General features: G+C 41.6%; 1 protein-coding gene across 1 annotated transcript in view; it reads left to right on the forward strand.

Moving 5' to 3' along the window:
• Positions 1-11,694, forward strand: part of LOC119410555 (sodium- and chloride-dependent GABA transporter 2-like) — a gene marked incomplete at its 5' end in the record, with an annotated part of 18,659 nt that extends 6,965 nt beyond the window's left edge. The window contains 12 exons of the mRNA XM_037677440.1: positions 1-94; positions 195-282; positions 357-489; positions 567-701; positions 770-873; positions 3,774-3,898; positions 6,474-6,586; positions 6,663-6,800; positions 6,976-7,078; positions 7,304-7,404; positions 7,541-7,711; positions 11,584-11,694. Coding sequence (XP_037533368.1) covers positions 1-94; positions 195-282; positions 357-489; positions 567-701; positions 770-873; positions 3,774-3,898; positions 6,474-6,586; positions 6,663-6,800; positions 6,976-7,078; positions 7,304-7,404; positions 7,541-7,711; positions 11,584-11,694 — 1,416 coding nt within the window. The remainder of the gene's footprint in view (positions 95-194; positions 283-356; positions 490-566; positions 702-769; positions 874-3,773; positions 3,899-6,473; positions 6,587-6,662; positions 6,801-6,975; positions 7,079-7,303; positions 7,405-7,540; positions 7,712-11,583) is intronic.
• Between the last annotated feature and the right edge of the window lie 15,263 nt (positions 11,695-26,957).

A 26,957-nucleotide genomic window follows, 5' to 3' on the forward strand; every position in this document is an offset into this window, starting at 1 on the left:
TACATCGTTATTCTGTCCTGGGCTTTATTCTACCTGGTGTTCTCCTTTAGCAACCAGCTCCCATGGGCCAGCTGCAACAACTACTGGAACACAGGTAAAATACATCAACAGCATCATTGTGTAAAAACACTATGCTTATACAGTTTACAGCTGTCCAAGTCACTGTAACTCCTAACTCACCACCATTGTTTCAGATGAGTGTGTAGACTTTTCATCAGGAAATGAAACCATCCATTGGACCAACAAGACAAATTTGACTTCTGCAGCCACCGAATTCTGGGAGTATGTCAGTACTCAATGATTAATAAATATAAAACAAGACCAATTCTTAAAATATTTGTATTTTTCATGTGTAGACGACGGGTGCTGTCTATCTCAGGGGGTATTGAAGAGTTGGGCAATATCAGGTGGGAGTTGCTGTTGTGCCTTATTGTGATGTGGGTGATCTGTTACTTTTGCATCTGGAAAGGAGTCAAGTCCACAGGAAAGGTATAACATAGACAACACAAAACTGTCACTTACAGAATGTATATTTTGGGTGGTTACAATGTTTTTACTTTCTCTAGGTGGTGTATTTTACCGCCACCTGTCCCTATGTGATGCTAATAATACTTTTAATTCGAGGACTCTGTCTACCTGGTGCCTTTGAAGGAGTAATGTTTTATCTTCTGCCTGATCCATCACGACTTACAGACCCTCAGGTAAGGTTTTATTGATGTAACAGCAGAGTGCAGGTCGAATGTGCTTACCACTGCTGTTGTTGGGACAGGTGTGGATGGAAGCTGGTGCCCAGATTTTCTTCTCATACGATGTCGGTGCAGGCACCCATATTGTGCTAGGCAGCTACAACACATACAAAAACAACTGCTACAGGTAACTGTCAGCATTTTAGTCTAAATTTTTGTTTAAGGCATTAATTAAATTCCAATACTTTGCCATACAGATTTTCCAAAGCAAAAATTAAGAAGGGCATTAAAAATATATTCTGTGGGGATTTCTGGGTTTTGTTCTGTCTTTTCTTTAATTGTTTTCATGAATCCCCTATGTCCTCTTCCTAATGTTCAGCTCCTGTCTCACCTGTCTCCAGTTATAATCACCACAGGTGTTTGTCATTCTGTCTCATGAGTGTCTGTATAGTCATCATCTCTGTGTTCCTTCTTTGTTCCTGCATTATCCTGTCAAGGCCGTCATGTTCTGTTCCTCCCATCGTCTACATCCTAAAGTAAGTTTTTCTGCCCCGCCAGCATTTTGTTTGGTTTATTAAATAAACTTAAGTTACTAATTTTTACCTGAAAGTCTCCTGTTGTCTGCCTGCACATGGGTTCAACAACCATTTAAAGCAGAATCATTTCACAATGCATAGACCATATTGAACCCAGCAGGATGATAACCCTTTTTGAGTTTCTGGCCCACGAAGCAGATAAAACTGCCCAGTGGGAGAAGGAGAAAAGGAAGAGAGAGGAGACTAAGTCTGTCATTTGGTGGGGCAGTTACAGGATTGAAGAATCCAGACCATCCTGGAAATGAAGACGCCACAGCCCAGAAATTGAGATTCTCCCATCTCCTTTCTTGGTGGAAGAGAAAGAGAGGAGGAGAACTTAATTCTGGGGAACTCGCCTGAATTTCAAGCATGTTTGTTCTGCTCCACCTCCTTACTCCTCTCAACCACCTTGTTACCCTCCACCACCCCACTCACTTCCTAAGTTTCTTGAGTGTTCATCAGTGGGAGAAGGGCAACCCACTGATCCTCCTCATCTCCACCGCAATAGGGATCGATGTCAGAACCGGACTAGATCTGCAGAACTCCAGCCCCTCCCTCCAACCCCTCCCTCCACCCAAGTCTTCCCAGATGCAACTGGGGGAGCAGTGGACATTTTTGCAGCTGGGGGAGCAAGTAAGCCCTCACATGCCAGGGGAGAAACTGAGCCCTTGGTGGATGATGAAGCAGCTGAGTCCTTGCTCAGTCGATGAAGCAGCCCAACTTGCCTTTCTGTGTCTCCACAGGGTTCAACCATGATGTTTCGCCTTCCTGTGTCTGTGTGGGCATCGGGGACAATGACCCACTTTCCTGTGGCCCAGTGGGTGGCCTCAATACCTCACTGTGGGTGTTGGGACAACGAGTATCTTCCTTTGTGCCTCTCTGTGGGTTTCAGAAAGGATGACATCTGATTTGCACCTCCTGCTGCAGTCCTGCCAGCCTAACTGCCTACTGCAGTCTGATCTCCTGCTACAATGCCTCCTGTGGGTCACAAGCCTCTTGTGGGTCCCAAGCCGCTGTTGGATCCCACGCTTGTGTCAGATTCATCAGTCTCTTCTCTAGCCGCTGATCTGCTGGTCTCATCTCCAGCTGCTGATCTTCTGGTCTCATCTCCAGGCGTAGATCTGCTGGTCCCATTGTCAGCTGCAGATCTGCTGGTCCCATCGCCAGCAACAGATTTGTTGGTCCCATTGTCAGCCACAGAGCTGTTGGTCCCATCGCCATCTACAGATCTGCTGGTTCCCTCACCGGCCGCAGATCTGCTGGTCCCATCGTCAGCCACAGATCTGCTGGTCCCATTGCCATTTGTAGCTCTTCTGGTCCCATCTAAAACTGCAGTTCCCTTGTCTGACTCACCAGCTGCAGCACCCTCTACGAAATTGCCACTACCTACAGCTCTCATTGCGAGTTTACCTGCTGCGGCTCACATTGTGGGTTCACTTGCAGTCACAGCCACTTCAGTGGTCTCTTCAGCTGTAGCCGCAGCCTCTCCAGTGGCCTTTCCTCATGCTGCCACAGTCGTCCCAGTGGTGTCCCCGCCTGCTGCTGCAGCCTTCCCAGTGGCCTCTCCACCTGAGGCTGTGGCCTCCCCAGTGGCCTCTACACCTGCGTCCACAGCCTCACCAGTGGCCTCTCCGCCTGTGGCCACAACCTCCCCAGTGCTCTCTTCACCTATCAAGAGCCTGAGTCCGAGAGGTTCCAGGTGGATGCCACTCCTGCCCAAGAATTGATGGTCTCCTGGCCCCCACTGGAACCCTTGCCTCATTCCGGATGATCTCTAGGCTGTCTGCCTGAACTCTTTTCTCATTCGGGATGGTTTCTGGGTTGCCCACCTGAACTCCTGCCTCATTTGTGATGTACTCTGGGCCATCCACCTTAACTCCTGTCCGGCTCTGGATGGGCTTCTGGCCGTCCACATTAACTCTGTGGGTTGGAGTTCTTTTTCCTTTTGTGTTTGTGGTATCCAGGTTCTTACCTGCCGGTTATTCTTCTTTTTGTTCGCTTGTGTTTCCCTTTGTGCCCTCTGTCCTGTTTCCTCCCTCCTCCCACTCAAGTTGTACATAGTTTTTCCTTGGGATTTCAGATGCCATTTCTGTGGGGATTTCTGGGTTTTGTTCTGTATTTTCTTTAAAAGTTTTCATGCACTTCCCTGTGTCTTCTTCCTTGTGTTCAGCTCGTGTCTCACCTGTCTCCAATTCTAATCACTCCAGGTGTTTCTCATTCTGTCTCATCTGTGGCTGTATGAAGTTGGCATCTCTGTGTTCCTCCTTTGTCAGTGTATTATCTTGTCAAGGCTGTCAGGTTTTGTTCCTCTTGTCTTCTAGTTCCTAAAGTAAGTTTCTTGGCCCCATAGGCATTTTGTTTAGTTTAAATTATCTTAACTTACTTATTTTTACCTGAAATTCCCCCATTGTCTGTCTGCACATGGGTTCAACAGCCATTTAAAGCAGAATCATGTCATATTCAACACATTCTAAGAATTGAAATGTTCATGCTGTGTTATTATGTTTTTCAGAGACTGCTTGTGGCTATTTTTGCTGAACAGTGGTACCAGTATTGTAGCTGGGTTTGCCGTCTTCTCTGTGCTGGGATTCATGGCTCATGAGCAAAGTGTTCCCATTGCAGAAGTAGCAGAGTCAGGTATTATTCAGAGATATTAAAAAACACGGAACTACATTTTTCTGGACTTATGGATACATGGTTCCAAATTTGTTTTAAACATCTGTTTCCTTCCACGTTGAGGTTGAGTTTTTGCTTCAAGAGGAAGAGTTCAGTATCTTGGTGTCCTATTTGTAAATAATGGCATAATTAGGAAAGAGATAGATCAAAAACAGGGCCTTGTTTGTCTAGTCTGCTGTGGTAAAGAAGGCACTAAGCTGAAAGGTGAAACTCAAGATGCTGCCTCTTCTCTATTACAACCTTCACGTATGGCCAGAAGGCATGAATCATGGCCGTCGTTGTTTTGTTTTTTTTGTTTTGTTTTTTACCAACACCCAGATAGTAACTGACCAAAACAGAAAAAAACTTCAAGACCATGAAAAGTTAACAGTGTTTATTTACAAATAGAGAGTGAATGCAGCAACATGTGAATCAACAGGGACGGACTAGAACCTTGGAGAGCAAGGAGCAGAGTTAATTGAGATATAATTAATCTCAGGCAGAAGATAATGTTCAGTTGTTGATATTACTGTAGGAGTTAGCTGTTGGTCATAGAGGTGAAAGCTCCAAATGGTTCCAGGAGGGTTTACACAAGAAGAGAAATGGTGGGAAGACAAGGAGCAGCTGGAGGGGATTGCAAGGAGGTTCAAGTAGGAGATCTAGAGCACAGGTGGACCACAGGAGCCAGAACAAAGGCACAAAGACAAATGTTAGTTTTATAAATCACAAGGAGAATTTACCAGGCCAGGAGCACGCTTCTTTCTACAGCTGTGCCCATCAACCAACTCATACCACCTGCTGCTGATTGAGAAGGACTGCTTGGCTGGTGTATAAAAGCTCCTGCCAGACGTTCTTCCAGTGCTGGGACATTTGATGCCATTCGGTATTTCATGAACAGCCAACTACCCTGTTTCTCAACAGCTATTGTAGTTCTAATCTTTTGTGATGTTCTCCGGGGACTTCCATGTCCTATTCATTCGAGTCTTCCCTAAGACCTCCTTGCTCTTTCGTGGCTCTCCTGTGGATCAACATTGTCCCTTCAACTATCAAACCACAAATGTTTCAGTCTGAATCAATCTGATCCTCTCTCCACCATTACTCACCTCTTCTTGAATCTTCAACTCCTCCCGTGGAAACCCCTGGACCTTGTCACCTTCTTCTCCTCAGCTTCTCCTACAAATATAACAGTAAGAAATCATTTACTGTTTGAAAACCATTGCTGCAATATCTCTGAGTAAATCAAGATACTCACCTTGTCCTCGTTTCCCTTCTAGCACCGAAGCTGTTGCTGCATTTGTAAATAAAGATCACTTACTTTTGTGTGTCTGGCTCTGTCATTCTTCTCAGTCTGCTAATTTGGGGTGGACAATACTGTAAATATGACATGAACGAAGTTTGGAAAAATGCAATAGATTATAAAGGCTAGCAGTCGACCTCATGATCAACTTATTACAACATTTATAAACAGGAAGTTCCACATGTTCGTCTGTACAAAAGTAACTGCAAGTAAATCGTCTATTTTTGTCATAATTACATCGCATGCTTAATGGTTAAATTAAAGGTTAATGCTTAAAGCTAGATGTGCTTTGTTTTGTATGTTTTATATGTAGATATATGTTGCAATGTCTGGTTGTATAGGTTCAGTCTTTGTTTGCTAGGATCAGGTAACACTACACTGATTTTGCACTAAGTGTTTATTAGGTTGTGTAATGTAAAATTTACATCATTGTATACTGACTCTCACTTTGAGTTCTTGCCCTGTCTCTCTGCAGCATGAAAACATCCACTGCACCAACTATTTAAAGTTATTAGTAGCTTAGAATTATTTATTTATTTATTTATTTATTAAGGAAAAAAAGACATTTTAAATTAAGCTTTGACTGCTCATATAATTACTAATGGTGGGAGGACATGCACGGCTGAATAAAAAGGGTAGAAGATCTGAGCTGAGTGGGTTTTTGTCCTTTTGTGGCCGTCAAAATGCATTAAATCCTGCTCTGACACGTCTGCTTGGGGATCTCACCAGTTTGGGTTGTCGGCCGTTCGCGTCCGCCGAGTGAAGTGGCTGAACGTCCATTTGTGCGATGGATCGTGTCCTGGCAGCCTACCGGTAGTCCTGTCTGAAGCTTAACTGAACTTTATTTTACCTCTTTCAAGGCCGGTCACCTTGCAGTGAAATGGCCGCATGTGGCTGGTGAAAGTATGGCAAGCCATGTTGCCATATAATTGGATCACGGCTGATCCACTGACATAATGAAAAGCCCAGCCCGTCAATCCAGTACATTATCATGGACCAGCCCGTCCCAAATTTGGGAAGGGCTAGGCTTCGGGCCCGGGTTAGAAATGACTGCTCGAGGTTACACTATGCTTCTTAGACTGTAGCTAGGATGTGTGAGAGAAGTGATGCTTCACAATGCTGCATACTCATTTTCTGTCAGACTTTCAGACGGTACAGTCTTTTTTTTTTTTTTATTATACATCTAAGGTAGCTGATGGCTAGTGCAGATCAAGATAGTTGGTTAGTTTGATTGGTTCAATAAAAGCTGATGTTTTCCAGGTCCAGGTTTGGCGTTCATTGCATACCCTCAGGCTGTGGCCATGATGCCTTTTTCCCAACTGTGGTCCGTCTTCTTCTTTGTCATGCTTATTCTCCTCAGCCTGGACACACAAGTAAAACAAAACTAGATTGACTCTTTGTCTGATGAGTGCATTCAGATTTGGAAATGTACTTCTGTTTTGTGTGCAGTTTGTGGCCATGGAGGTGGTGATGACATCCATCACAGACATGTTCCCAAGAGTTATGCGCAGGGCAGGATGGCGGGAGACATTCCTCCTCATCTTCTGCCTAATTTGCTTCTTTTCTCAGCTCCCCATGATCACCGAAGTCAGTTTTTGCTCATCCATTAGTTTCTTCATTTATGCACAAATATTGAAAAGTATTGCCAATTGTCTCTGTCTTTGGTTCATTACAATACAAACCAATAAACAAACAGTGGTTCAGATTTACGTCCGTGAACTTAAAAAGAGTAAACAATAAATTTTTCTTTTGTCTCCTGAAGGGTGGAATGTACGTGTTTCAGTTATTTGACTACTACGCATGCAATGGAACATGCATGCTCTTCCTCGGTGTGTTTGAAACTCTGGCATTGGGATGGGTATTTGGTAGGTATAACAATGTTCATTAAGATGTTTCTTTAATATTTGCCACATATCTTAATAAATAAAAGACTAACTTCCTGCCAACTTGATGATGTCACCTTAAAAAGCATAATGAATAATGGGGACATTTTTGTTCATTTCAACAGGGTTATATATAGCTGACCAGGTTAACTTGTCCAGAGTTGATATAATCTAATCATTACATAATCCAACCTTCTCTCAATTTAGGGGCAGAGAGGTTGTACAACATCATAGAAGATATGACTGGTGTTCGTCCTAACCCGCTCTTCAAGATCTGCTGGCTCTATCTCACTCCGCTGGTCGCACTGGTGAGACATCTGTCTGTTACTGTGACAAGATAATGTCACTGCTCCAGAATTCAGATAGAAAGTGTGGGATGTTGTATCTGTACTTGAGTTTTAGTCAGAATCCAACCATTTAATCCATTTCCTTTGTTTGTTTCAGGGATCTTTCATATGTTCTTTAGTTGAATACCAGCCTCTGACCTTCAATCGTTGGTATGTGTACCCATCCTGGGCATATGTGCTGGGATGGGTTCTGGCTCTCTCCTCCATCCTGCTTGTTCCTGGATGGGCGTTTTACAAACTGTGCACTGGAACTGGGACCCTCAGTCAGGTGGGGTGGTTTTATATTTGCTTGTTGTGAATACAGATTTAATAAATTACTCTGTATCCATCCATCCATCCATCCATCCATCCATTATCTTTTACCTGCTTCTTCCATTTTGGGTCAAGGGGGTTGCCGTTGCCCATGTCCAGCAATCACTGTACGAGGGGCGGGGGACACCCTGGAAAGGTTGCAAGTCTTTCACGGGGCCACATAGAGACAAACAACCATTCACTCTCTCACTCACACCTAGGGATAATTTAGAGTTACCAATCAGCCTAACATGCATGTTTTTGGTCTGTGGGAGGAAACTGAAGTACACGGAGAAAACCCACGCATGCACGGAGAGAACATGCAAACTCAACCCAAAAAGGACCGAGATTTGCACCAAGGACCTGCTCGCTGAGAGGCAGCAGCTCTACCAGTTACGTGGAACTGTTCAGTGATTTGTAGACATACATGAGTATTTTGAACTGGATTCGAAAGTGAACCGGTAACCAGTGCAGAGAGGCCAAAACTGGTGTAATGTGCTCTCTTTTGCCTGTACTGGTTAAAAATCGGGCTGCTGCATTCTGGACCAGTTGTAGTCGTGCAATGGAGGTTTGACTGATACCAAACAGGAGTGAATTGCAGTAATCAAGCCTAGTTGTAATGAATGCATGTATTACTGTCTCCAGGTTATTTTTGAATAATATGGGCTTCAGTTTAGACAGCCACTTCAGTTGGAAGAAACATGATTTAACAATCATGTTTATATGATTGTTAAGTTTCAGGGAAGGGTCCATTATCACTCCCAGATTAGTGACTCTTTGTTTTTCTGACAGGGTTAGAGCGGAGAGGTCGATGCAGTGGTTTGTAATCGTGTCGTTGGGAGGGAACAACATGACTTCAGACTTCTTTTCATTGAAACTTAAGAAGTTTAAAGCCATCCAGTCCCTGATGTCAGCCAGGCAGTTGAGCAGCGGTTGAATCGAGCATGTACCATTGTGTCTTGGGAGAAGTAAATTTGACAGTCATCGGCATAGAAGTGGAAGGGCATGTTGTGTTTCCGGAAAATAGCACCAAGCGGCAGCAGGTATAAAGAGAATAGGAGGGGACCCAGAATGGACCCCTGCGGAACCCCCCATTTAAGCCCTGCTGCTGCGGAACTAAAATCCTTGATGGAGACACAAAAGGATCTGTCACTGAGGTAGGATCTGAACCAATTGAGGGCTGACCCTGTGACGCCCACCCACTGCTCCAACCTAGCAATGAGGATCTCATGGTCGATGGTGTCGAAGGCGGCCGTGAGGTCCAATAGGACAAGCAGCACAGAATCACCAGTATCTGTGGATCTGAAGATGTCGTTAAAGACCTTCAGCAGGGCAGTTTCAGTGCTGTGGATAGATTTAAAGCCAGATTGGAATAGCTCTAAGATGGTGTGACCCTCCAGGAAGCACTTCAACTGGGACTCGACTATTTTCTCCAGTAGTTTAGAAACAAATGGGAGTTTGGAGACAGGCCGGAAGTTGGAAACGACTGAGGGGTCAAGGTTTGTTTTTCTCAGGAGATGCTGGACAGCAGCATGTTTAAAGGATTTTGGCACCACGCCAGTGGATAAATTACTGTTTACTATGGCAAGAATGGACGGACCTAGAGTGGGAAAAACCTCCTTTAGTAGTCGAGGGGGGACCACATCAAAGGAGGAACCAGAAGGTTTCAAGCTGCACATGACCTGCTCTAGAGAAGATAGAGTGATGGGTTCAAAATGGTCAACTGGAGCTACAGATTGAGGTGGGATGGATGGGTCATGAGTTGGAGGGGAAATGAGAGCCCTGGTGGTCACAAGTTTTTCCAAAAAGAAATGTAAGAAGTTGTCGCACAGCTCAGTCCAGAGGTACGCTCATATTGTTCCAAATAAACGCCATCAGTGACAGAAAAACGAAGATCCAGAAGCTGTTGTCGGACATACATGAGGAGTGAATTTATGCCACAGATAAAAAAACGAACAAAAAAGAAATAATCTGAACACCATCAGCAGAGGTGGATTGCAAGCCATGCACACGGGCGCCATCTTACCGGAAGTTAATGATGTCAAAAGTAGAGGGATATGGGGTTAGATATATATTGTAAATGATCAGTTATGAGTTAAGCTCATAAGGTATGCATTTATTATGCAAATGACCTTGTTGTGTGGGCACCACCTCTCTTTGAGTGGAAAAATCAGTCTCTATTAACCCCAAATTAAATGTAAACTGAAATGTGAGTTCTTTCTAGTGTTTAAAGGGCATCAAATCAGTTAATACACACAGATATGCCAAAATAATCACAAATTCAGTTCATTTTATGTATTTTATTATAAAAAATAATAATCTGTGATATATGTGATGACAATTATGCATGACAAAATTAAATTAATAACAAATAGCTTCGTATCAAAGGTCTAATTGATTATTCAAATCAGTGAAACTTAAAAGGCAGATTTTGGACTGGTTCTGTTTGTGAAGTAGTTAAAATTGTGTCTAAGGTGAGCGGTAGTTTGTCTGATAAGATTAGTGTGATGTAGGGTTACCAGAAAGGCATCAAGAGTCTCTCTCCTACTAGGATGAGATGTCAGAATGGTTCCAACCGCTGCTTAAAATGGTACCCACCTCAGATATTCCAGTTAACTGAGAGGCTGATTTCTCCTTCAAGTTCACCTGTCATCTTAGAGGGACGAGGGTCCATATGGGAGTCAGTTGGTTCAGTCAGGTTCTGTGTCATTCTCTCGTCCTGAGACGTCTGCAGAAAGGATGCTTCTCTCCTCTCTGAGTTCAGTACAAAAACTGGATTTCTTCTCTCCAGTTCTCTTGTGCAGAAGCATGTTTCTTTCTGGCGTTTTTTCGAAGTCCAGTGAAGTGTGAAGAAAAAATTGTGAAAAAAATGAAGTGAAACTGTCTGTGTGTTTTAGAGATGAAGGTCCACCTCTCGGAAGAGGGATGGTCCTAACTCTTGTCTTTGTTAAATAAAATCTAAAGTCCATTTTTCTCTCTTTGCCTTAAAAGTTACTCTTTTAAAAGAGACAATAAGACCACATATATTCTTAAAGACAGATGACTTAAAACACACATTTTCATGAATAAACATTCAGGATGACATATTTTGAAATAACATGCAATGTTCATCAAAAGGTGTCGCTGTCCATCTCCTGAAAAGGGAATGTCATTAAACAAAGGGGTTCTTATGGTGTTATCTTCATGGGAACCCATTCTGGGAGTAATACTCTTTTTTTGATAAAGGTGAAATCATAGCGTAGCGAGTTCGGATGTTTCAAAGCTTCGAGGTCAGTTGAACCAAAACTCTCATTAAAATAATCTGTTTGTTTCATGGGAAATGAGTTAATATTGGCAGAGGTTAACACAGTGACAGTTTTTTTTTTAATATATATTCACATTAGTGTCAACTAAGAAGTTTGTGAGCTGAGTTGAACACCTGAAAAAAAAAACAATGTCTGTTTGTTCCCAAGGGAGTCGATGCATCTTATTTTAAACAGTTTCAACACAAAAACACATGAATGATGTTTGTTTGAGATGAGGTGAACTCTTTTTTTCTGTTTGAGCTGAGGTGTTCTTTTTCTGAGGTGGTGTTCCCCCACACAAAATTGCAACAGAGAATGCCAAATGAGATCAATCAAACTCTTGTTGAGGAACCTGCAACCAAGAAAAGATGTTGGGTATCTAACTTGAGTTAATGTAGATTCTGAAACTGGCCCTTAATTTGAAAAGGGTTTTCATTTTGACACCTTTTTGTAAGTGAGTTTGACACCCCTGCCAAGAGATTCACTATAATTTTGTGAAAAATACATATTAAAATACAATTAAGTTGTAATAATTTAAAAATATTTGTTGTTTTTCTCTTTGCAGCGGCTCCAATTCCTGTGTCAGCCGGTCCTTGACAACTCCAGAACCCAAATGAAAATACTGGAGCTGCAGAGCATGAATACAGAAGTGCTACAGCCGTTTATGACCCAGTGACAAGAAATTGCATAAACTGTACACAATCTGCAATTTCATTAGTCCACAAAAAAATCTGGTGACAAATAATCCCAACAGCTATTTCAAACCCAGCTCTTCAGGTACATTTCAACAATAGCAACAGTCAAAATTCCACAGTGTCAAGGTTAGTTCACTCCAGGCTTTCACAGAGTCAGCATGAATGACATTTTCTAATCGCTCTGTTTTTCTTTGGACTCTGTCCACACTGTCCCGTATCGTTCTGCAAGGAGCAAAGCAAAAAATCACTTTTCAAAGACTAAAGTACATTTGTGCGACCTTCAGCTGTTCTAACATAAGGCAAGTTAAAAAAATAATAATTAAAAACACATCTTGTATCCAATAAGTCCTCAAACATACAACTCATACATTCTCTGGATCCACTTGTTATCATCATTATTATTTTATTTAATGTCTAGACAGAGTTATTATTATCTCTTTGGCTTCCTCACACACACACGTTTTTTTTTTTTCTTCAGGCAGCGATCTGAACTGTCACACACAAACAGCCGTGTGTGAAACCTCCATGCACTATTTTTCTCTCCTTTTTCTCACTCTGTATGTTCCAGACAAACACATGAAATCCCTTTGTGGCTTCTCTATTATAATGTAGTCCCTGACTACCCCAAGGTTCCCTGAACCCCTTTTGATAACGAGAGCCTCTGACTATTTGCCTAATAGGTGATCCACAATCTCACAAAAATGACAGTCTCGGACTATCTGTCTAACAGAGCCCCTCCGTGGCTCCCATTTGAGATCTACCATCTCCCAAAAACAATACCGGGACCCCAGGCCCCCAGAGAAACATTACTGAGGTCCCAGACCTCCCAAAATAACCAACATAATCTTCTCACCTCCCATCATAGGCGTCGCAACCATTATATGTGAAGGGGACATGTCCCCCCACATAAAAAAAACTTCATTTGGAACCCCCCCCCCCCTTTACTATGAAACATTAGTTCTGTCGGTGCAGTTTGTCTTTTTTCTTGAACAAATCCATTCCACTTGATTAATAGGAGAATACTCAAACCACTAAAACTCCACTCCAGGTTTTCCTGGTTACCTCCAACTCTAAACACAGCAGCACTGCTGCCTGCACTGTTTCTGTGCGTCTCCTCCTGCCTCGGCAGAAAACGTGCACAGGTGGAGGAGATGGAGACATCTCTGTGTTGCTCGCTCGCCAGTTTAGCGAGCTTAGTGCGGGCAGTTGTTGTCCAGGGGGTTGATCATAAACATATATACAAGGTTTGGAGGATGCTTGAAAGGAGCTACGTCTGTAGCATGTTAGCTTAGCAGTAACTGTGACGCTGTAGATGCTGCAGGTGTAAGAGACGCTGTGTGTTCAGGTGCATTAAAGTTGAAATGTCTTTAAAACCTCGCACCTTATTGTACTCAAACTTCATGAGAAAAATCTTTTAATTGAGTAGTGTTGAACACAAGCAAAAAAGTCCAGTGGTGATGTTTTTTATTTCTCTATAAACACAATAGTGCCGACCTGACGCTCTGTATTAAAGTGTATTAAAGTTAAAATGTCTTTAAAACCCACAGCTGAATTTACACAAACTTGGTGAGAAATATGTTTTAAATGTGTGGAATTAAAGGAAATCTAGGTGAAATGCTGCTTTTTTGTACACTAGTGTACATTTTTTACACGTGCACACACACATCTACACACATTGGTGTGTCCCCCCCACATTACGGATGCTTCTGACGCCCTTGCCTCCCATGCGCAGCTCCGTTCTAGTCAAACACCCATCACCCATCGAACCAACAGCAATCTGGCCTCATTAAAATTTGCCTGTTCCAGCCTGAGGACTTTCAGTTAAGGAGTTTAAGCTTCCCCTGTGCACGGTTCAGATCCAAGCCTGGAGGTTCGAGGTTAGATGTTGGGGCCACCTCGAAGGATCAAAATGTTGGATAAAAATATCTTCTATTCATCTTACTTACTCACAGAAGCCACACTCGAGGACATGAGAAGATTTTTGTAATTGGTTTTATTTGCAAGGGCAGACTTTCACAACAAGTTACACAGATCTATAGAAGTTCGACATGCCTGGAGCTCTGTCACGAGAATCTGTCTTGGGCAGCGTGCGAGAATTGTTTTTATAAGCTTATTCTGAGAAAGAAAGAAAGAGAAAAACAATAAAAAGACTGAATAAAAAATAAGACAGTTTCAAAAATCTAAGTTCTGTTCAAAAGAATCTTGTAAATCTGTGCACATTTTTTTTTGTGTGTTTGTTTTAAACTGAGGGAAATAATTGTTCATCTGTACACACCGTTTACTATACTTCTTCTTTTCACAAATTTTATTTCTACTCGTGACCCCTGAGGAGCGTTGTATATTTCAGTAGAACTGACAAAGTTTCAACTAAAGCCACCAAATAACTCTGATGCATCTCAAGAATGACACAAGACTAAGCAATAAAACTGAAGTACTCTCAACTGTTTGACCTAAAACAGATCATGTAGGTGGAATAAAATAAAGTTTGTTTGAATGAATATTTCTTACAGCTGTGGAAACGTGAGACCTTTCTAGCATTGTTTTTCTTTAACATGCGTTCTCATCCTCATCTTATCCATGTTGTTGTTCAGTGTATTGCTTTGCATTATTAGTGACTATCTTAGATGGCATCTTAGAACCAGGATTCATTTAAAAATTATTTTATTTGCTTTTAAAGCTCTTAATGGACTTGCCCCACACTATCTGTCTGAGTTGCTACACCCCTACACACCCTCTCGATCCCTCAGGTCATGTGATCATCTGCTCCTGATTGTGCCGAAGACAAAGCGTAAGCTCAGAGGAGACGTGCTTTTGCTGTGGCAGCTCCTAAACTGCGGAACGACCTCTTGAACATCAGACAGACCTCTTCCCTGTCTGTTTTAAATCCCTTCTTGAAACCCATCTCTTCTCCCTGGCTTTGATTCCATCTGAGATGTTGACTTTTAATCATTTTCATCGCTTTTTATTATCTGACTGTATGATTGTTGTATGATGTGTACTGTATGTGTACAACTTTTATTATGTGACTTTTAATCATTTTAATAGTTTTTATTATCTGACCGTATGATTGTTTTATTATGTGTACGGCACTTCTGTTCTGTGGATGTTTAAAGTGCTCTATAAATAAAGCTGGTATGGTATGGTATCCTTATTTACTGTTTCTGTTCACACTTTATATTTTTGCTATTCCTGGATGTAACTGGGACTCTGTACACAATTTCGTTTCACCTCATGTACCACGTAATGTGAATGACAATAAAGAACCTTGAATCCTTGAGTAAGGTGACCAGATTTCTGATATTAAATCTGGGGACATTTCTAGCTCGGGGACAAAAAAAAATTAAATGTTATCAAGATGAAAAAAAAAAATAGGGACTGTTGCATTTTCATTTATTTTTACATTTTTATTCTTGTTTAAACAATAAAAATCTAATGTAGCAGCAGGGCTTTTATCTCTCCATGCTGTTAACATTTCCTGAGTAATAAAATTAATAAATAGTAAAAGAGTACTAAAACTGGGGGGAGTGAGGTGTATACTAATGTAAGTGAGCATACGTACATTTGTGCGTGAATGTGAACATGTACATACAGTGGTGCTTGAAAGTTTATGAACTTTTTAGAATTTTCTACATTTCTGCATAAATGTAGCGGGAAGGGTTAATAATGATTAAAAATTCGTTATGAATTTTATTTTGAAGGGGCACCACTCTCAGCTCTGAGAGAAAATCTGAAGGTCTGAAAATCAATTCAGATGTTATTGTTTAATTACCTCGAATTACCCTTTTTACACCGTGAGTTCTTTTATATGAAGGATTCAGATGTCATGAGTAAAACACACACGCTTTAATACAATCTTGTGATGTTTATTTGAATATATATGATAAAACAACTGTTGGAAATTATTTCTGACATTTTAATGAATGCTCTGTTCACAACCGGAGTTTTATGGAAATTAACGTGACCGTAAAAATTGCTTGTTAGCAGGAATTAACAGATAAATGAAATTATTCTATGTGCTTAACCAAACCAAAACAAGATGCAATGTAGAACAATTGGAAATTTCAGCAGGGCAGATTAATCATGCAAATTTAACTACAAGAAAGACGTTTTATCGTTCAATAGTTAAAATTTGGTCTGAAATTTAAGGGAAAATAATTACTGAACTGAGTTAATACTAATTTGGTTAAAATCTAAATTCTTGGACACCAGAGTCAACCGTCAGAGATAGATCAGCTGTTCCTACCAGGAGTCGTCTTCGAAGGCTGCCTTAAGATACCAGATATTAGACTCTTTCTGCTCAGATGGTCTTTTATGTAAAGGTGGAAATTCCTTCACATCCCTGACATAAAGGCGATGAGTTTGATCACTGGCTCTAGTGGTCAACCACAGCGTCTCCTGGAGTTCTGGACAGCTGTTGTTTACTCTGTTGATGATAACTGCATGTGTCTGGATAGCTGAAGAGGGTTCTATCAAACTTTGCTAAAGTTGAAATTCATTTTCTTCTTGGAAGTTTTGTAGGTTGTATCTTAAAAGCTTACTCCTTCTCTTCCTCTGGAGGTCTTCATCACTTCTATTCATCTCATCTTCTTCTATAATTCATCTGAGAGGTCTTCCTCTCTTGTAAACAACTGACCACACCTCTGATTTGAAAGAGGTGGTTGATTTGAACCAATCAGAATGGAAGGGCTGAACTTTATCAACTAAATAAAGTATTGTTTTAATCTGCTCTGCTGAAAAAGTCTTCAAATAAAAATATTTAAGACACTTATCAACTTTAAATGAAGTTAAAACCAATAAAGACACTTTGTTAACCTTGTAAACAGAAATCAAGTTTGTAAACTTTTGGGCTACACAGGTCCTTGTCAGCTGCAGGAGAAACACACATAGCAAGTTATATAGCTATTCACAGTAAACAATTGTTTTATTATAGAAAAACATTATTACTTCTTCCAGAATGTGAATAAAAGTCTGTCAGTTTTCTACATGCAGGAAAGGGGACCCAAGTGTCAAAGCTGGAATTCCTTTGAACAGAGACAAGGCTTTCTGTTATTTACGATCGTTGAAGGATGGTTGGGTTGGAGGTTGGTACAAGGTGATACCAGGACATCCTGGGTGGTCTGTGTTAACTCAAACGTCCATTTTGGGGGTTTACAGAAAGGGCGTTCCAATATTATTCAGATTTATTGGAACTTCGGTTGTTTTGCAAACCATAAAAGACTCTTTTGACACTTTCCAGAGTTAGAGACGCTGAAAACAAGGTTTAAACTGTCCCAGGGTCTGAAACGGGGGTGGAATGTCTCAGTTGTTCAAGGGAGAGGAGTTTCCTTTTTTCCTTTTTCAGAAACATCTATACAGAATGAACTACTCAGTTACCAGAAATAAAAGTATGTTATAAAATGACATTCAGGGACGCAGGTATATCTCTACATGAATATGACCTAAACATCATCAGATTTTCACCCAAGTCCTAAAAGTAGATAAAGCGAACCCAGTTAAACAAATAAAACAAAAATATTATACTTGGTCAATTGCTTATTGCGTAAAATGGTCCAATATTACATATTTGTGAGTGGTAAAAGTATGTTAACCTCTAAAGTTAGCAGTAACTGCAGTTATTGGAAGGCGAAATTAGAGTCAGGTGTTTTCAATCAATGGGATGATGATCAAGTGTGAGTGGCCCCCCCCCCCCCCCCCCATTTGATTAAAAAAAAACAGGGATCTATCCATTGGCATCAGAAACATTTGTAATGTGGGAGGACATGTTAAACATCTTTGTTTACCAACATAAGTAAACAATTCAATAACTATTCTAGAGAGCAACAAGAAGTAGCCTGACCAACAGCTCTCCTTGTGTGAATAGAGCACACTGCGCTTCTCTCACATACCCTAACATGTCAAAGTCCTGACCTTAATCCAATCCAAATGTTGGGCCTGAAGCAGCAGTTAACGTGAGGAAACCACCAACATCCAGAGTTGACGCTGTTCTGTACAGAGGAATGGGCTAAAATTCCTCCAAGCCGGTGTCCAGGACTGATCACCAGTTACCAGAAATGTTTAGTTGCAGTTATTGTTACACGGGGGGTGGAGTAAAACTAGATACTGAAAGTAAAGGTTCACATAATTTTACCACACCCAAATATGTAATATTGGATAATTTTCCCCAATAAATAAATGAAAAGTACAATATTTTGTCTCATTTGTTTAACTGGGTTCTCTATCTACTTTTAGGACTTGTGTGAAAATCTAATGATGTTTTAGGTCATATTCATGTAGAAATATAGAAAATTATAAAACGTTCACAAACTTTCAAGCGCCACTGTACTCACATAGGTGTGTATAAGTACACAGTGTATGGTTATGTAGTTGATGTGTTAAGTATATTGTGTGTACGTGTGAGGTGAGTTAACTCTGGCCAGTTAGTCTGCTAACATGAGCTCATCTCTGGTTCTGTGAGGCCCCCTCTGTCTGATGAGCCATCAGCCATGTTGGCCATGGAGGTCTGGAACAGAATAAGAGCAGAAAAGTTTATGTACAGAAGTTTTTTTTTCTTTCGGCTGCTCCCTTCTTCAGGGTCGCCACAGCGAACCAACTCGTATGAAGATTTGGTGATTGTTTTTACGCCGGATACCATTCCTGATGCAACCACAAACCACTGAGCTACCACAGCCCTCTGTGTGGAGCAGAGAGCTGCTATCTAGGGAGCCTGGGGGAGCAGATGGTGGGGAGTTAAGGGCCTTGCTCAAGGGCCCAGAGTGGGGCAAATGAGGGTAAAGGCAGGTGTGGGTGTTTCACCTTTTCCACCCACATTTTGATATTGTCGGTCCAGGGAGTTGAACCGAAGACCATCCGGTCACAGGCCTATCTTTTCTAACCTCTGCATCACCACACCCTACAGATAATAGTAAAGTGAAATACTTAAAACATAAGAAATAAGACACAATTTAGTTATATGCTATCTATTCTTTTTGTTTGCTCTTCCACTTATTTAATCTCAATATTCATTGATCTGTCCCTCCTCCTCATCATCATTTTCAGTTCAGTTCTTGCTTCATTCAGTTTCCATCACTAAAGAACTTGCATATGTCCAAACTGAGTAAATGCACTTCAGACCGAAAGTCTATGTTCACAAATCACAATAATAAATTAGCAAAACAACTCATAACTAGCTCTGAAAATATAAACTAAAAGTCACCAATCAGTTCTAAAACATCTTACTTTGGATGAACCCTTGTTGATACTGTAGCGCGCCACCAACAACGAACGGCTCAATTCCTGTTGGTGTGCGCACCCTCTCACAATATTCAACGCATCAAGTCTAAACCTAGCTTAACTGAACCTTGAAGACAGTTAATCATCCTGTTATGATTTCTCACACTTTCTCTCACTCGAGCTGCAATTACTCCCTGTGCTCTCATCTTGCCTTTTGTTGTTCTGTTTGTTAATAAAAGCTTGGTTTGGGTCTTCATCTTTAGTAAAGCAAAGCACACCCCAGTCCTACTTTTTTATCTGGACACAGCTGACAACACTAGAAACATTTCCTAACATGAACCAAACCTTTATCAAGGCAAGGATCAGCCCAGTTCAAACAAAATAAATTGGTTCACATATCTCACAGGAGAGCTGGTGGTGACCAGATCGCACTGCACTTCTTTTTTTTCTTCTTTTGTTTTAAAGGCAGCACGCTTAGATCTTCTTCTTCTCTGTCTGTACCGTCAGCACTGCAGTGCGAGCAGCTAAAGTAATAGTGGTTGTTGCGCACAAAGTACTTGCGCTTTCTACACGGCTACTGTGATAGTCTGCACTCAACCAGTGATGTGATAGTTACATTGAAAAAGTAACTTAGTTAAGTTACTGTTTAGTCCTTGAAAAAAGTAACAGTTAAGTTACTGATTACTTGATTTGGAAAGTAACTAAGTTAAATTACAAGTTACTTTATTAGTTAAGTCAGTATCTGCTGACAACAACTCTCTGCCACCTCAACATAAAAATTACATTGAGCTTTGTCAATACTTTATTGAAAGTGCATTCTAATGGTAGCATCAACAATGTATCTTCTGGCATATAAAGTTGAACTTAAAAACTATTTCAGGAAAAAAAAATACATATAAAAAAACCTGTCTTTCTTGACTTCATTAAACATAAATACTTGTTTTTATAAAAAAATAAAATAGTCTGACTTCATGAAACATAAATACTTATTATAAAAAATAAAGTAGTATTTCTTGACTTCAGTATCACAAAGAAATACTTCCTTGATATAAAACCGTGTCTTTCTTGACTTCATTAAACAAATACTATTTTTACAACAAAACAAGTCTTTCTTCACTTTGTTAAATATAAATAAATTTAAATAAAAATATATAATAAAGACAGTCTTTCAAAGTCAAAATCAAAGTTCTTTTACTGGCTCCCTCCTACCTGCTTCTCTTAGCCATCGGAGTCTGAGAGAAGAGCATCGTTATCGTCCAGCACACCGACAAAACGAGTCTGGATAGCCTGAAAAATATAACTGATATGTTTTGATATGTCTACAAGGTCTACTTTTTATTGTCTGATTTACTTGCAAACCATGCCTAATGTAGGATCAATATTATGGATTTAATTTTGTTTAGGATTCTTATTGACATTTGCGTTTGTTTTAATCTTTGGGCTTTTTTTGCGATGATAATGAATATACTGTACAATGTACAAAAATAGTGATGTAAGAAACTTTAACTAGCTTACAGATGGAAAATACCTTCATTATAGCATCTGGAAGGCCTACAGTCATCCTGGAGAGCGAATGTTTCTCAGCCAGGGTCGTCTGCATCAGAACTTCAAGTGTGGGCAGTAAAGTCCCATAAGGACAGTCATCTGGTTACTCCCATAGCTTCTGCTACTGGCATTAGCAGTCCAAATATCCACAGTAGTTCACACAAAGTCGACCTCATTCAGTGCAGCCTTCAGATTTCTTTCCATCTCTGCATACCCCTTCTCCAGATACGTAGAAAAAGCTCCTCTTTGAGGCAGCTCAGCATTTACAGTGGTGGGGATTCGGTTTATTATGGCACAAAATGAAGGCGAGTCAACCGTGTTGAAGGGCAGCATATCTTCTATTACAAACCGTCCGAACAACTTATTTAGAATAGAATAGAATAGAATAGAATAGAATAGAATAGAATAGAATTCAACTTTATTGTCATTGCACATGTCACAGGTACAAAGCAACGAAATGCAGTTTGCATCTATCCAGAAGTGCTTAGCAAGAAAAATAAATTGGTAGATATATATAGTACAATATACAGTAAGTTGCTTTGAATATGCTATAGGTATAAATATATACAGGTTGTGAGTGTACAGACTATGAACAGGTTATAATATGAAGGGGTATAAACAGCTATATAAAAGAAAAAAATATATATAAGTATGTGAGTACTTATGAACAGTAGATAGTAGATTATGTGTACAGTTTGTACAGTAGTGGGCTAACGGATGAAAGTGCAGGTGGTGGTGTTACAGTCCATGTGCTGTTGTTGTGTGTATGAGAATACAGACCGTTGTTGTTATTCAGATGTCAGGAGGCAGAGTTCAGTAGTGTGACAGCTGTGGGGAAGAAGCTGTTCCAATACCTGGTGGTTTTAGTCCGGAGGCTCCTGTAGCGCCTCCCAGAGGGCAGGAGGGTGAAGAGTCTGTGTGCTGGGTGGCTGAAGTCTTTTATGATTTTTCCAGCCCTTTTCAGACACCGCTTCCTGTAGATGTCCTTTATGGCAGGAAGTGGTGCTCCGGTGATGTGTTGGGCGGCTTTCACCACCCTCTGCAGCGCCTTCCGGTCTGAGGCAGAGCAGCTCCCGTACCAGACTGTGATGCAGTTGGTCAGGATGCTCTCAATGGTGCAGCGGTAAAAGTTCACCAGGATGTCTGAGGACAGGTGGTTCTTCCTCAGAGTCCTCAGAAAGAAAAGATGCTGGTGAGCTTTCTTGATCAGTTTGGAACAGCCGGTCGTCCAGGTGAGATCCTCGGAGATGTGGACACCCAGAAACTTGAAGCTGTTCACACGCTCCACCACCGCCCCCTTGATGTAGATGGGTGGATGTGGGCCAGCGTTCCTCCTGAAGTCCACGATGAGCTCCTTAGTCTTCTCGGTGTTGAGCAGCAGGTTGTTGTTGTCACACCACTCAGCCAGACGAACCACCTCCTCCCTATAAGCGGTCTCATCATTGTCTTTGATGAGGCCGATCACCGTGGTGTCATCTGCAAACTTAGTGATGGTATTGGAACCATCAACAGGTTTGCAGTCATGGGTGAAGAGGGAGTAGAGGAAGGGACTCATCACATAGCCTTGTGGTACACCGGTGTTAATAGTGATGATAGATGAGCAGTGGTTATCCAGCCGGACATGTTGGGGTCGGTTGGTCAGAAAGTCCAGTAACCAGTTGCCCATGAGGGAACTGATGCCCAAGTCTGTGAGTTTTGTGATGAGTTTTGAGGGGATGACTGTGTTGAATGCTGAACTAAAATCTATGAACAGCATCCGGGCAAAGGTATTTTTGTTGTCCAAGTGTGAGAGAACAGAGTGTAGCGCTATGGAGACTGCATCCTCTGTGCTCCTGTTCTGGCGATATGCAAATTGGTGGGGGTCCAGGGTGGGGGGGAGACAGGATTTGAGGTGTACTAGGACTAGCTGCTCAAAACACTTTGCGATGATGGAGGTGAGGGCTACCGGACGGTAGTCGTTGAGTCTTGATGGTTTTGAGTTTTTGGGTATTGGGACAATGGAGGTGGTTTTGAAGCAGGTTGGTACCACAGCACGGGCCAAGGACAGGTTGAATATGTCCGTCAATACTCCTGCCAGCTCCCCAGAACACGCTCTAAGAACACGTCCAGGGATGCCATCAGGACCCTCAGCCTTGTGAACTTTAATCCTGCTCATTGCCGCTCCTACATCGGTGGGGAAAAGAGTCAGTGGTTGGTGGTCTGGAGACACATCTGCCTTAGTTGTAGTTGTTGGGTTCCCTCTCTCAAAACTAGCATAGAAATTGTTGAGCTCATTGAGGAAGGAAACAGCATAGGGGACGGGGGAGGGGTTGATGGCCCTGTAATCTGTAATGATCTGGAGTCCTTGCCACATACGTCGGGGGTTGGAGTTTGAGAAGTGTTCTTCTATCCCCTCTTCAGCTCAGCCCTGGCTGTACTGTAGGCCTGTGTATCCCCTGACCTGAAGGCGATGTTGCGAGCCTTCAGCAGTAGACGTACATCCCGATTCATCCAAGGCTTCTGGTTGAGGTACATGGTGATCCGTTTCTGGGTGGTGACACTGTCTATAGTGGTGGAGATGTGGTCCAGCACAGATGAGGCGTACTGTTCCAAGTCGGTGTGAGTGAACATATTCCAATCAGTGTTTTTGAACTGGTCCTGGAGCACAGTGTCTGTCCCCTCTGGCCACACTTTTATTGTCCTCACAGTGGGTTTCACATGTTGGATGAGTGGTGAGTGCCAAGGTGTGAGGAAAATGGAGAGATGGTCTGATTGTCCAATGTGGGGGAGGGGTGTTGCTTTGTATGCTCCAGCCAGGTTGGAGTAAACATGGTCCAAAGTCTTGTCCCCTCTGGTGTGGCAGGAGACATGTTGGTGGAATCTGGGGAGGACTGTCTTCAAGTTGGAGTGGTTAAAGTCACCAGCAACAATAAAAGCAGCCTCAGGGTGTTTGGTCTGGTGTTTGCTAATGGCTGCATAAAGTTCTTTCATAGCCAGCTTAGCATTAGCATACGGGGGGATATACACTGCAGTGAGTATGATGGAAGTGAGTTCTTTGGGGAGGTAATAAGGTCTGCATTTGACCATTATAAACGCCACATTAGGTGAGCATTGTCTCTTGGTAGTAGCAGAGTCTGTGCGCCAAGCTTTGTTAATACAAATGCACAAACCTCCACCTCTGGTCTTGCCGGAGTCCTCAGTTATCCTGTCGGCTCGGTGTGTGTGGCGTCCTGCTAACTCAATAGCATTGTCCGGGCAGCTGTTGTTTAACCATGTTTCTGTGAAAATCATGACGTTTGAGTTCATAATCCGCCTGTTGTTAGTGATGGAGAGCTGGATTTCATCCATTTTGTTTGCCAAAGAACGGACATTGGCGAGGAAAATGCTGGGTAAGGGCAGCCGATGTGGTGTAAGTTTTAGCTTAGCCCGTAGTCCTCTGTGCTTACCCCGCCTTTGTTTACGTTCTCGGCGTCGTCTGCGTGTACTTCCTCCCAGCCTGGAGGAGTAAGCAGCCTCCGGTGTTCTGGAGATCTCTGGAATGAGTCGGAGATCGGCAACAAAACTATCGGAGGTTTGAGTACAGATGTCCAGAAGCTCCTGTCTGCTGTAAAACAGCAACGCTGAGCAATTCTGGATGAATAGTCCGGTCAAAAGTAGGTAGAAAAACGCTAAAAAGCATGTTCTTGAGAGACGCTGAGCCTCGCGTTGTTCACGCGCCGCCATCTTGGTCCAAATTTACAGTGCCTTGCGAAAGTATTCGGCCCCCCTGAACTTTTCAACCTTTTGCCACATTTCAAGCTTCAAACATAAAGATATAAAATTTAAATTTTTTGTGAAGAATCAACAAGTGGGACACAATCGTGAAGTGGAATGAAATTTATTGGACGTGTCAAACTTTTTTTAACAAATAAAGAACTGAAAAGTGGGGCGTGCAATATTATTCGGCCCCCTTGCGTTAATACTTTGTAGCGCCGCCTTTTGCTGCAATTACAGCTGCAAGTCTCTTGGGGTATGTCTCTATCAGTTTTGCACATGGAGAGACTGAAATTCTTGCCCATTCTTCTTGCAAAACAGCTCGAGCTCAGTGAGGTTGGATGGAGAGCATATGTGAACAGCAGTCTTCAGCTCTTTCCACAGATTCTTGATTGGATTCAGGTCTGGACTTTGACTTGGCCATTCCAACACCTGGATACATTTATTTGTCAACCATTCCATTCAAGGGCGTCAGAAGCATCCGTAATGTGGGGGGGACACAATGAACGTGTGTAGGTGTGTGTGTGTGTGTGCGTGCACGTGTGTGCGCACATTAAAAAAAGGTGTTCACTAGTGAACAAAAAAAAGCAACATTTCACCTAGATTTCCTTTAATTCCACCCATTTAAAACATGTTTCTCACCAAGTTTGTGTAAGTTCAGCTGCGGGTTTTAAAGACATTTAAACTTTAATACACTTTAATACAGAACGTCAGATCAGCACTATTTGTCTTTATAGAGAAATAAAAAACATCACCACTGGACTTTTTTACTTGTGTTCAACACTACTCATCTAAATGATGTTTCGCATGAAGCTTGAGGACAATAAGGTGTGGGGTTTTAAAGACGTTTCAACTTTAATGCACCTGAACACACAGCGTCTTTTACACCTGCAGCGTCTGACCGCGTCACAGTTACTGCTAAGCTCACATGCTACAGATGTAGCTCTCCACCTCTCTCCTCCTAACATGAATATATGTTTATGATCAACACCCTGTTCAACAACTGCCCGCACTAAGCTGCTAAACTGGCGAGCGAGGAACACAGGTACCTCCACTTGTGCGCGTTTTCTGCCGAGGGACGGTGGAGAGTTGGAGGTAACCAGGAAAACCTGGAGTGGAGCTTTAGTGGCTTGAATATTCTCCTATTAATCAAGTGGAATGGATTTGTTCATGAAGAAAGAGAAACTGCGCCGACTGAACTAATGTTTTATAGTAAAAGTGGGGGGTCCAAATTAACATTTTTTTAATGTGGGGGGGACTTGTCCCCTTCACATGTAATGGTTGCAACCAGAGCCCTGTAAAGAGAGAGTTGCGACACTCTTTGAACTCGCCGATACGCGGTCACGTGGTTCATGCAGCTCCCCATAGTTCCAAACAGTTCATCGCTGTCAGTCAGTTTGAGCGGCTGCTGGCGCAACATAACACAAAAATCGACTTTTCTTACTTTACCTGACGTCTTTCAGTAATTATTGAGCAGTAACGAACTGATTACTTAACTGATTACTGATTATTTCACAGACTATGCATTTTATCAAAGCATTTTTAGAAGCAGCTGATACATTTATCATTAAATTTTAGAAGGAAACGAGACTGCAAACACATATTTGTTAGAAAAATAATGTATATGCAATACAATGATCAATATAGCCATGTCAGTGTTTTATAACGTTAAAAAAAGATCAGAGTAACACCTGTTATAAAACTATTTCTGATGTTCTCTGCATGAGAATGCTCCACCTTGTCCTCCATGCAGCAGTTCAGATCTGCTCCAGCTTACCTCAGATCATCTGGATGAATTATTGATTTCTATCGAAGATATTAATTCAACCTTTATTTAAACAGGTTCGTCCCATTGAGCCACGAGGACTCATTTACAAGAGAGACTGAATATAATTGTTGTATTTGTTGTTTTTTATGGCAACCAAGTACCTGTTAACTGAGTTGATTGTAGCCTGACAACTATTGTAAAACTGTAATTCATTGATTAAAATGTTCATTTAAATGAAACTGTTTCTAGTTAAAATCATAACAGATGACAAAATAAGTGTTAACTGTGCAAAAATAAATTTCCAAACAATTTATTATAAAATATGTAAAATGTAAAGCAAGCTTTAATAAAGTACTTTTACTGACATTTATACTGTTTATTAATGACATCATCTGAAGTCAGCAGCAGCACCATCATCATCACAACAACACAAAGTGAGAGCTGTAAATTTAATCTGCACAAACATTTTCAATCAGGGCTCAAAATGTTTAACTGTCAAAGAAATGTGCAAGAAAATAAACTAATGTCACTCTACAGACACATTTAGAGAGAGGACATTTCACAGAGACACAGTGAGGACGAGTGAGACTGAAGGAGGTTCAACCAGTTGTTCATGGACCAGAACCAGATGAGAAGAACAGCAGAATTTCCACTGACCATTGATCTGACCAGTGATCACACATGTTGTTCTAAATTAAACTTTGGTACGAACAGTGTTAAATAAGACATGTCATATTTTTATTGAACAATAATCTTCATTCTAACAGTGACGTTGTAATTTCAGAGACTGAGGAAGAAACAGAAATGAGGCGAGTGAGATGAGGGACAGATGAAAATGTGTCCTCAGAGGACGGGGACATGTCAGGATCTGATGATCCAGGATCAACAGGGCCAGGATGGATCAACAGGACCAGGAGGATGGATCAACAGGACCAGGAGTATGGATCAACAGGACCAGGAGGATGGAGCAACAGGCAGTCAGGGAACAGA

The sequence above is a fragment of the Nematolebias whitei genome, chromosome 6 (assembly GCF_014905685.2).
Source record: "Nematolebias whitei isolate Nwh7 chromosome 6, NemWhi1, whole genome shotgun sequence".
NCBI classification, from domain to species: domain Eukaryota; kingdom Metazoa; phylum Chordata; class Actinopteri; order Cyprinodontiformes; family Rivulidae; genus Nematolebias; species Nematolebias whitei.